The 12,083-nt window shown below is 39.0% G+C and overlaps 1 protein-coding gene across 1 annotated transcript; it reads right to left on the bottom strand.

Annotated features, from left to right (window-relative positions):
- Nucleotides 1–6,308: 6,308 nt before the first annotated feature.
- LOC118222172 (zinc finger C4H2 domain-containing protein-like) lies at nucleotides 6,309–11,832 on the bottom strand. The gene is made up of 5 exons (XM_035407538.1): nucleotides 11,675–11,832; nucleotides 9,823–9,994; nucleotides 9,051–9,223; nucleotides 8,064–8,226; nucleotides 6,309–7,841 (listed from the first exon to the last, which is right to left on the bottom strand). Exons 1-5 carry the CDS (start codon nucleotides 11,725–11,727, stop codon nucleotides 7,728–7,730), a joined length of 675 nt encoding a protein of 224 aa, XP_035263429.1. The 5' UTR covers nucleotides 11,728–11,832; the 3' UTR covers nucleotides 6,309–7,727.
- Between the last annotated feature and the right edge of the window lie 251 nt (nucleotides 11,833–12,083).

A 12,083-nucleotide genomic window follows, 5' to 3' on the forward strand; every position in this document is an offset into this window, starting at 1 on the left:
CGTTGAGCTCTTTACAGCCTGGTAGCCTATTATTCCTGAACTGGTTATTTCATTGAGCTACTGCTTTAAGATTTCCAGCTCCTCGGGGTTCCTGCTGGGTGGAACGGATTAGGTCAGATCACAAACAAATGTTCTTCCAGACAAGTAAGCTTACAGAGGCAATTCACGTCTGCTGCACATTAGCCTATAACCTTAAGCATGTCACAGCACAACTGGAGCCTCTGGTTTGGCACAGGAGCCAAAGCCAGTAAAAACCAGTGTTTCTGTAGCTAGAGTGCCACTGAAATGCATTCACATTGAATGAGATTCCTCACCGGCTGCACTCCCCCCTGGCTCCTGCAGTTTCTTGTCATTACCGTGAGCTACGGCAGAGAAGAGTTGAAGGTCAGGGCCCAGCACCGCGGAACCGTTCTACCCATTAATTACTGCAGAGGCCATCCATCACAGACAAGGTGTCTCACTTGCCCCTGCCAAACTGGAAGGGTAAACCCAGCCAGCACAGCCAATAGGAGCCAGCTTAACGAAGGGTAGAAACCTATATTTTAAATGTATTGGCACCCATAAGCTGCAAATCTGCCGATAAACATACAGTCGGCCAGATAGCCAACATTTTGGAACCCACAAAGCACTTCATAACGGCTAATATCTATATATACGTGCTTCCCAGAAATCATCAGCATGCCTCAGGTGGTTTTTAATAATGGCATCAAAGAAGGGGTGACAATCATGCGTGCGCCTGTTCATCTCTGACACCGAGAATTTAATGAAGTCAGATTTCATTGAGCATACTGGACATAAGAAGTTCATGTGAAATGACAAGGCCCCATAGGGGTCTTTGGCTATCTTGCAGGACTGGCTGACCAAGGCCTCCCTGTGGTGCCTTTAAATGTTTATCAGGTTTGAGGCTTGTCTTTACATGCAAATTTGAACTCTCATGCTCTACATTTCTTAACTCCCTTGCAGGCTGAGTTGAAGTCTAAAAATAGGCAACAAACAACCTTAATTACAAAAGAATGTGTGAAACTATGCACATCTGCCAGTATATATGCATATTGTACGTCAGTCAGGGGTTATTTTCTCATCAACCAGAGTGAGATGTTTCCTGGATGTCTATGGAAGTTGGTGTACACTTAATTAGTCAGTTTTAAGCATCTTTTACTCGACTAACTCGATTAACTTGGAGGGGATGTGTTCTTACAAATCCTTCGTGAATATTATATTCTGAAAGAGGAAAAGTTTTCATTATGTGTCAGCTAGCACAAATAAGAATAGTGTCCCTGCTTTCAGGTCGGAAAAAAACATTGAGACAAGAAACGCCTCATGGAAGCACATATTTTATACAGTTCGTTTTGAAGATTAAACTTGAGCTATCCTGTAAAAATTTAAGTTAGTTTGCAGTTCATCACTGTATCGTAACTGGGATTGTAAACCTGTTTAACAAAATGTATAATGGCCAACATTTTAAATCCTATTCACTGTTCTGTGCATTTATCGAGTGTATGTCCTCCTTCGTTTATAGTACTCTAAGGTCTCTGTAAGCAGTAGCTGGGGTCCTGGGGGGGTGGGGGGGGGGGGGGGGGGGTGAGTCATGGGTTTGATCTTTTCTGCCTGTGATAGACTGATAAATTCAGCACTTTTGGTGTCTTATCGATATAGCGTCATCCGTTCCAATTTCCTGAATGGATGAATTAATTAAACATCTTATCAGGTTCAATACATGAGCATGTCTGTCACCTTTCCTCTTCTGTTCTTAGAATGGAAACTAAAAGAATAAAATGTGCAGAATATTTCCAGGAAGCCATGACACAGACACACACTCGGATAAAGGCTGGACAGTTTAATATCTTAAAACAAATGCATAAAAGAATGAAAGTAAAACTTTCTTGGCTTCTAAACTTTCTTCTTCTATAATTCTTGGCTTTAATTTCATTATTTTATAATAAAGAAATATGAGTTTAATATGCTGAATTTCTTCCATTCAAACATGAGTCTTTGAAAAAAGTAAGGAACAGGCCTGTATTTTATCAGTCAAATCAGTCTATTTCAGCTGGTGGCAAAAAATTAACTTTAAAGGTTTCAATGGATTGTTTAATTAAGTCTAATTATACAACAGAGAAATAAAAGCACACAATTTACCTCTTTTAATAGTGTCATTGAATACACCAAAGCTCAAGTCATGTATTTCATCTTTTTGTTATAGCAAGTGTTCATTATGAAGCATTTCCTATAAATAGAAATGATAGACAATAACTGTGGCTAATAATAATGTGGCTACATGTTCTCTTTCATATTTTCTATGTAAGGAATACTTACCAATTAATTGTGGACGTACATTTAAGATGCATATGAAACCAGCTGTATTGATGTATATGGAATGTAATATGCATATATGTAATTTAGAGTATGTCTGAGCATTTGCCACAAAGGAAAATAATTGGTTTATTGCTGTAAATATTTTTCAATCTGTGAATTCTTATAAGATCTGAAGATATTTTTTGTCTCTGAATAGATTACCTAATTAACTCTCTGCCTGGGATGTTAACATGAAAAATGAAACCATTTGTTCAGCAATCTGGCATAGTCTGCCATGCTGAAAAATTGTGATCGGAGAATGTGGCCTTGTAATTCCCATGGGTGGAGTTTCTGTGCGCTTTATGTGTTCATCATGTTTGAAGGAATCAGAACTCCTTACTCTTCACAAAACAAACAATGTGATTGATTCAGTTGATCCAGTAAGTTGGTGACAACACACAGTACATCAGTACATGCATTTTGAGAGGCCATGATATGTTATTTTCAAATTACAACTGAAAAATCTGATTGATAAACCACATTATCTTAATTTCCTCTAATTCATTTGTCTTGATTTCTGTTTGAGTGAAAAAGTGAAGCAATTTAGAAGCTGATTCATTTTTTGAGGAATGTCTAGTATTCATAAAAACAAAGTTAAAATGTATATACATCCATTTAAATATGACTGTGCTATAGGTATCTCTATAGTTTCTTCACTAAATTAATAATTATTAAATGCCTTTATTAATGCTAAATGCATTTAATAACAGGATTTTGCCCTGCTACAGGGTTTATGTAATGTTTGTAAATCTTAGTGCATGCAACTGGAAAAATTCTGCAATGTAGAAGCATTCTTTTGTAGATAAAGGCATTTTGGTCTATGGTCTTGCTGATTACTTTATAACAAATGTGACAATCATACCCAGAATTGTTTGTAAACTCAAAATTTTCTATTGTCAATCTGTGGAACATTCTATCTGAAAGAATGTTTTTTTAGTCTGTCACTTAATGCAATGGAGATTTAACGCCCCCCAGTGTTCTTTCACAGTAATAGAACACAAATACTACGGAAAAATTCTGTTAAAGATCTCTAACTTTAATGACTACCACTCTGTGATCTTAGCAATTGAAGTGTTATGAAGCAAAAAAAAAAAAAAGAAAAGGTGTTTTTGTACGAGAAAAAAATAAACTGCAAACTACACTATTCAATGCCAGATGTGAAATATTTATGTACATCAGAACTTTGAGGTTTTTTTTTCATATCCCACAGAACGCCTTCAGTAAAATACATTTTCAAGATGATGAACACAGTGCTATCGCCTCCAATAAAAAGTGCATGCTTCGAAATTCTTTTGTTACTTATGCTCATTTGGATGTGCATCAATAAATTACATTGACTGGGTAAATTTCAGTGAACTTAGCAGGGGTTTGCACTTCAAAGTTTAGACTCCTAGACTGAACTCTATGAGAACTGGAGCAGCAATCCTAAACCTGCGAATTCTGGGTTTAAAGCAAACCCTGGTGAGACCTTTGCGATTTTGTATTTGACCTTGACTGCACACATCACAGACACAAAATTCTTTATCAGTAGGGCAGCAGATGTGTCTTTTTCACTGTTAAAATCACAGGATGGGGTCGGCTTGTGGTCAGTCGAGTTCAAACCATAGAAATCCACAGGCCAGGGTGCAGTGGTGAGTGATGATATCATTAATAAAAGGCATAATCTCTGAATGCACATAGCAAGCGTGTAAACCTCAGGTTTACATCATGAAACCATTCAAATGTGGCTACTGGGCTGCTCCTAATACTGTGGCTGGTGTGATATGCATGGACGTAACTTACCATAATGGAATAGCCTTAAACCTAAAATCAGCCAATGTCCATAATGTACAATTAAATGCATTTGGCAGTTGTTTCTTCACATATGCATTGTGGAGAGTTGTTCAGTTATGGCCAAAATAAATGAGAAGATTTTTTGCATTGGAAAACAGAACATTTGTAATTATTTGTTGGTCCAAAGTTATAAAAAATGTTTATTGAATCCAGGCCATTGTATTACTAATGTGAGATCTATGGGAGGCAGTGCGATAAAGTTCCTAAACAGCTAAGCTTATTACCCGAAAGTTGCTGATTCCATTCCCTGGGAGGGCACTGTTGTACCTTTAAACAAGTCGGAAAACCTGAATTGCTTTAGCAAATGTTTATGTAGACAAAAAGTTTGCTAGAATAGTTACCTCAGATAAGGGCACCTGCTACGCTGGTAATGTACCCATTTTTCCATAAGCACAATATTGAGGCACCTTAAATCACTTTCTTTCATTTTACATGCAATACCATTCATCAGCCCAAAAGGTTAGAAACATTATACAAACAAGACTGAGTAATTAGTTTTTGGATCCATGCACACAAATAAGTAGTGTTGATAAGCAGCTCTGTATTTCATTTGCACACTTTAAACTTGCCAATTCCATGGAGGAGCCTGACAGACCAGACATGCCTCTCTGCCCGTTACACAACCAGATGGGCAGCATCTGAAAGCTCCTGTTTCAAGGCTGTAGTGGGATTTACAAGAGTTGTAGCTCATTTGTTTGTTCAGTCTCCACAGTGCTGAAGCATCATAGCATGCTGGGTGGCAGGGGTTCAAAGCAACAAGAGCAGCCCTCCCACGGTGCCATAAAACTGTATATTTCCCTTAAAAAGTGTCCTCAAAGACATTCATTATTTTGTTTTAATAGGGTCTGTGATGGTTCTGATTGAGTATTTGATCACATCATTTATTTATGCAATGATCTGATTCTCAAACCTCTTATTAGCATAATGGTGTATATGTCATATAGAGGGATGTATATAGAAAGGACAACAAGGGATACGTTTAAATATGCTGGCTTTGCTTTCAGTCGATACGGTGCTTTTCCACTGCTGAAAAATATATATATTGAGCTCAAATTTCTGTTGATGAAATCCAGGTTCTTTTGTGAAACTGGAGAACTCAAGTATAGGTATAATAAAAATGATTGAGGAATACACTGCTGGACAAAACTGCATACAGGAAGGAGACAATCAACCTGCATGTGGTGAAGGCTTGCCATCTGTTTATTGTTATGTGTCATAAAACTTCACCTGAAATGCACAAGTAGCACTTCTAAAATACTGACAATAAACAACTAATGTTTTATAATTACAGTGCTTCCTCTCTGTGTGCATACTTTCCTGTATGGTTATAATATATCCTTTTTTTAGTGCATTTTATACAAGGTGGAAATGTGTTTCATAAAATGGACAAGGCCTCTTTCTCATTCAGACCTGGTTAAAAGGATTTTCTGGCAATTTGCATTGGAGGGCATGTTTCCTGGGAACCAGAAGGTTTGGGTAGACCTTAGACAAGTCCTGAAACAGATGCTGGGTGTGCAAGAGGCATCGTATCTGTGTTATTACGAGTCTAAAAGGTGCCAGGAAATTTTAAATGAGAAAAACAAGGAAAACCAAACTTCCCTTTATGTATGTAAATTGCATTAAAGCATCAGGTTGACAGTAAGAACTGTGAAGTGGTGACCTCATCAAAACCGGTTCAGTGGTTAAAGGTGTTCGCAAAGGCAAAGGCAGGCTGGGCCTTCAACCATTTATGACCAGGAGTGTGCACCAGCATGAAATAATAGTTTTTTTTGGGAAACGTAGGCTTAAGTTGGCAAGGGTTCCTCAGCTTACCCGTCTATACGTGTCCCCTAGGTACACACCAGGGCCCTAAAAGTTTAAGCTGTTGACAGTCTCCTGTAGCAGGTCTGAGCTGTGGAAAACCATGAAGAGAAAACCTACCAACTTAATTTCTGTTTAAGCTATACATCATCCCAGTCAAAATGAATAAACATAATGACCAATGGCTGTGGTTCCTGGTGCAAATTATTTGAAAAATGTTTAGTGTTTTCAGTTATCATCCATGAAACTGTCTTCATAGTCTCAGTCTTCATAACCTCCATTCTTATAGTGACTTCACTGAAAAAAGGCTTCAAGCAATTGAAACTAGTCATTTCTTTACTGGCAATATTTGCCAAACACAATTTATTGGACAACATTAGTTCATATACATAACATTTAACGAAACTGCCAGAAAATCAGTTTTAACCATGGAACCGGTATGTACAGTACTGTACATAAGACATAATGGCAAAAAGGGGGGGGGGGGGAAACTACCTTTACATTGTGGGAATTACATATTTCATAACATTACCAACAAGATTTTTTAAATGCATGTTAAACAAATAAAGGTGAACAGATTACTGCACTTCCAAAAGAAGAAAGAAATGTTTTTAAAAAGCTCCTTCTCATCAAGTATTTCTTTTAACTCAGATTAATAGACAAACTACATCAGCTATTTCCATAAGCAATATAAGACCATTCGAAACAAAGCGCAACAAATACCTTACTTAATAGTAATTTACTTACCCTATTGAACTGAATCTGTAGTTGTTTGATTACATGTTCCTTTCAAGTACATACTAAAAATATGCTTTTTTAAAATTCATTTTCACCCACAGTCATTATAGCAGAGAGGAGTGACCTCCACAATTCCAGCCTTCCAGTACTGCATCTTAGAAGTACAGTCTCCTACGGCCATGAAAAGGGACATCCATTCTAAACCCATGAACTAACCTGAATTAACTACGCAACACGATAACAGACCCAAGCCTGACTGACAAGGGGTTTTTTTACACAAAAATGATGACAAATAAAGGACATCCCAGAGGCCTTCATGTGACCACAGGAAAGGAGAAACCCAGGTAAGACAAAACACAGCGACAACAAGAATTTACACAAAACTGGCCTTGTTAACAACTGGACGGAAACCCATGTGCATGACAAAAATCAGAAAAAAAACAAGAGTGCTTACCAATTTATGTCTTATAGTTATTTAAAAACAACCCCACATACACGGAATAGCTGAGCTGTCAGGAAATCATTAGTCAAGATTCACACTGTAAATATCAGCAGAACTAGCCTCTAAGGTGAGGTAACTGTATCTTTAACAGAAGGAATTTCACATTTTACAGCACCTGTTACAAATACAGTAAACACCTATCACAATGGAACTTTGGATCTTCACACTTATCAACAACCTCCACTTAAACACACTCACAGATCAGCAATGTAAAAATGAACATTTTGGCATACAGCCAGTCTCAGTCATTTAATAGCCATTTACATGGAATAGTTATTATGAGGATTATTCATTTGTTTCCCTAAAATTGCCTGCCAATTTTAGAGAAGGCAATATATTTCAGGCACTGAAATATATGTATACTACAAGATAAGACCTACCGGAAAATGCTAAATAGCTTTGTCCCCTTGAAATTTTAATTCTTGCTTACATCATATGTAAATACATTGTTGAAAAAAAAGAAAAAAAGAAAGATGAAGTCTTCCTAAAAAGCAACAGGGAGTCATTCCTCTTGCTTACGTTTGGGTTTCTTGGGATTTCTGGAACGGCTCTTGGCTTTGCACAGGGGACAAATGGGAGCATTTCGATGGATTTGCTGGTGACAGGACAGGCAGGCCTAAAGACACAATGAACAAAGCAGAGTTACAGATGCAATTTGGCTTCTATGTATCCATTAATTCACTTAACCTTGACTTTCTTCTTTTTCAATTACTGTGCTTCTGTTGTTTTGGTGAAAACTAGGTTTCTGGGAATGAGTAAAATAAATGTTTGATATCTTTTGATTCTGTCTGGCTATAGGTAGAGGTCGTCCTCCCTTCGTGTATGTGAAACTACTCACTTTCATTGGCGGGGGCTGCTGGCGGAAGGTGGTTGGCTGTCGTGCGTCTTGTTTCCGGGAGACCTGGAGTTGCTGGGCAGCTGCGGCTGCCGCTGCAAGGGATTCTGGGATCAGTGGCTCTTGTGGTTCCGTCTGCCACTCAGCCTTCTGCTTCTCAAAGTATCTGCACAAAAACGAGTCATTTGTCAGCAGTGAGAGGTGACATGTAAACATAGCAGATCACTACAGGGTCACTTTTAATGATTCAAGAGTTAGTTGTACATTAACACTAACCAAACATGATGATGTCATTGCCAACCCAACATTTTTATGTTTCAAGACAGCAATACTGCCTGCTACTGCAATTTACCAAGTACCTGAGTGTATCCCTTAGCTGCATGTTAAACAGACTCTGAACGACAAACATTGACACACTACAAAACACCCTTAGTGGGGTACAAGTACCCTATTTTATTAACGCCTTTTGCTTTTTCTCAGATACACCAGATGATGCTTGTAGTGTGCTAGAAATATAAAATTTGTGAGCTCTTACACATCCGGCTCAGTAATCTTTTATTTTGTGCTGTGACCCATGTGCCTGTGCATACATGCAGTGAGAGCTTATAATCACAGTTAAAGGACATCCAGGGTGATAAGAGCTGCAAGGGGTCTAGATGCTACCTGCAGGACTATGGTAAAGGGTGCAATGTGAGAGAGGGCTTTGATACTGGCAGGGGGACTGTGGTGTGAGAGGGCGTCTGGAAGATGATTCAAGGACTGTGGGTAAGGGGTGTGGTGTAAGAGGGGATCTGGATTATGATTGGGGGATTGTGGGTAAGGGGCAATGGTGTAAGAGGGGGTCTGGATTATGATTGGGGGATTGTAGGTAAGGGAAGCGACGCGAGATGAGGTCTGGATTATGATAGGGGGATTGTGGGTAAGGGGAGTGGTGTGAGAGGGAGTCTGGATGATGACTGGAAGACTGTGGGTAAGGGGCCTGGGACTCACTCGAGAGAGAGCTTCTCCTCTTCCTCGCTGAGGTGCGGCAGCCGCTGCAGTCCGAGGGTCATCCTCAGAGCGTCCACGTGCTCCTTCAGCGGCTTGTACTCGTCGTGCAGCCGGCGGGTGGTCTCCAGCAGCTTGTTCAGGTCGTTCTCCGACTGCTTGATCGTGTTCTCCATCTGCAATCCAGCAAGTGTGCTTACAGTTCACCTACCAGCCGCCTCAATTAACACTTACTGCAAATTAAATTGTAGCTGCCACGACAGTAGTACAAGCTCAAACTAAAAGCAATAACACAATCAGAAAAGGAACCTCTAGAACAAACATTTAGTTGTAATGAGGTTGCTTTATAAGTGACTACACTAAATGCCTTTTAACTACATTCACATGTAAAACAATGGTCTTTCTCAATAATCAATCAATGTCCAGAAAAACAAAGCCAACACTGGCTTGCTCTAAAGAGCACAAATATTTTGTTGAGTATATATGCAGTGCATTAAACAAATAAACATAAAATAACTTGCTGCAGATAATGCCAGTCCTGTTTCCTGTTTTAAAGCCAAATGAGCTGGGTGCATTTAAGGCCATGTTACTCAAATCGGTCCTCTAGGTTGTCCTGCTGGTTTTACATGAGTCAGGTGTGAAGATAGTCTGACCAATCAGTAGGCACTAATTGCTCAGTTAATTTCCTGGGCGAAAAGAAAACCAGGGCCGGCTTTGGATTCAAGGGCCAGATTTGAGTATCCATGATTTAAGGGTTACGAGCGCAGTTTCTAACCACGTTGATGTCTGCGTGAATTAGCCGCAGCTCCTCCACGTGAGCCATCTTCTCCTGAAGCAGCAGGTCCATCTCCTGCTTGTACTCCTTCAGCTGCTTCTCCTCCGACTCCAGCGCTTCAAACTCGGTCTTCAGCCTGCTCTTGATCCGCTCCATCTGAATAGTCTTGTTTCTGGGACACATACACCAGTCAGTTTAGGACTAATAATTAGTCATAACAATACCAGCACTAAATGATACAAACTGAATTGCACAAGGAAACACACGCAAGCTGATGTAAAATAACTGCATGAAAATAACAACTAAGAGTGATATTTTAAGTGCACATAGACCTGTACAAGCTGTGCAATACCCTAACTGAATCCAATAATACACCAGAATCTCATCTGTAGCATGGTGAGGTGCTACATACAGTACTATTACATGGTGTGAACTCTGCACAGGCCGTTACAGACTTGTTGTCTGCACTGGGTTTCCCCAATGTAGAACGGCTTTGAGAGTAGTGTTCACTGTGTGAACTAAACTGTGTTCTTGGCTAGAAATAGCTGTACAAAATAAGTATTGTATCTTATTGAACCTGTGTTTAGTAGTTGTCTATGACCATGAAATGCACTTTTTGTACGTCGCTTTGGATAAAAGCGTCTGCCAAATAAATGTAATGTAATGAGTTAGGTTTAGAGCTGTTTTTAGAGAATTTGTGACTAGGTTGGTTCTTTTTATTAGCTGCAGACTAACGTTATGTTACAGAAACCATACAGACTGACAAAGTCCCATGTGGCTCATAAATAGCATAATGGATAGGGTTGCTGGCCTTGCAACTCCAAGGTTGTAGGTTAAATCCCGACTGCCAAGGGGGGTGCTACACTTGAGCAAATGTACCGGAATGGTTTCAGTAAATTTATATATAAATAAATAAATAAAAATTCATAATTATATATATATATATATATATATATATATATATATATATATATATATATATATATACATACATATAGTAGTGTCGGGAATAAACAGCTTAGCTGCTTAACATATTTTGATTACCCACTCTGAATATCGCGAGGCTTTGTGTAGTCAGTGTGTCTAGTGTCTCCACCAGTGAGTACTCGTTCCATGAAACTATTTAATATTTAATTAGCAATGCATATTAGCCATGAACCGAACAACCACAGCAGGTGGCACTTGGCTACACGCAGTCATTTGGTAATGGGTTGATTAGCATTTCTGAAGGTGGTCACTTTCAATTTCTATTGTTTGCTTCACATCCGATAACTACGTCAATAAACCTTTTATGCCAGTGTTACTAAAGACAGCCAGCATTAGCTTGCTAGCTGTGTAGCTTTACTGGCACTGGGAGATAAATTCAAAAACTGATTCGCCAGTTTCTCAAGATTAGTTACAAGCCAGAATATAACAAACATTACCATAAATACCCTATACTTACACTGCACAAATGCACAGACATTTTTATTTATTTAGTTATTTCATTTTATTATTAGCCCTTTCCGGCTCGCTACTGCCTTCATACACCAAATAACTATTTAGGCAGGCTAGATGAGCACAAAATAATACCGATTGTTTATAGTTAAACTTCATGTATCCGCGTCTACAGGCCAGGCTTAAAGGCCAATAATTAGAAACCTTCAAGCGTAAACCAGAAGATACAAGAACTAGCTATGCCATAATGTAGCTGTAGCTACAGCTGTAGTTGTTGAAATAGTAAAATGTAGCTTCCTAGCTCGCTAGCGGACGATGCATGCAGCTTGCAGCCTGAGGAAAACAGGTTCATCTTCATCAAGCCTTGATGAATGGAAAATCTATTTTAAAAATAAATGCATCGCGTGCGCAGTACCTTATTTCCTTGATGTTTTCCAGTTTGCACATTATTTCTTGTTCGTCTGCCATGATTCTCAGTGTGGATTCCAGTGAACAAACCTTTCACCCGAACCTCAGGAAAACAATAGATTTAGGTGGCAGCTACTGAAGCCGACTTTGTGGGCATGCGCGAGACAGAATAGACTTTTGCTGAAGTAATTTGTGAAGAAATCGTAAAAGCACGTTGCTGCCCCCTACTGAAATAGAGCTTGCTTACATTATTTAAGACTCATGCCCACTCACTCCAGACCGATTGACTGGTGAAAAATGATATGTATTGTGTTTGTATGGTAATTTCCTGCAATTTCGAGAACTCCTGGGTCAATTATGATAACCTCTACAGGGTCCTATATCGGTAGAGAGCTTAATAATCTATTGATATGAAC

Source organism: Anguilla anguilla, chromosome 3 (assembly GCF_013347855.1).
Source record: "Anguilla anguilla isolate fAngAng1 chromosome 3, fAngAng1.pri, whole genome shotgun sequence".
In the NCBI taxonomy this organism is placed as follows: domain Eukaryota; kingdom Metazoa; phylum Chordata; class Actinopteri; order Anguilliformes; family Anguillidae; genus Anguilla; species Anguilla anguilla.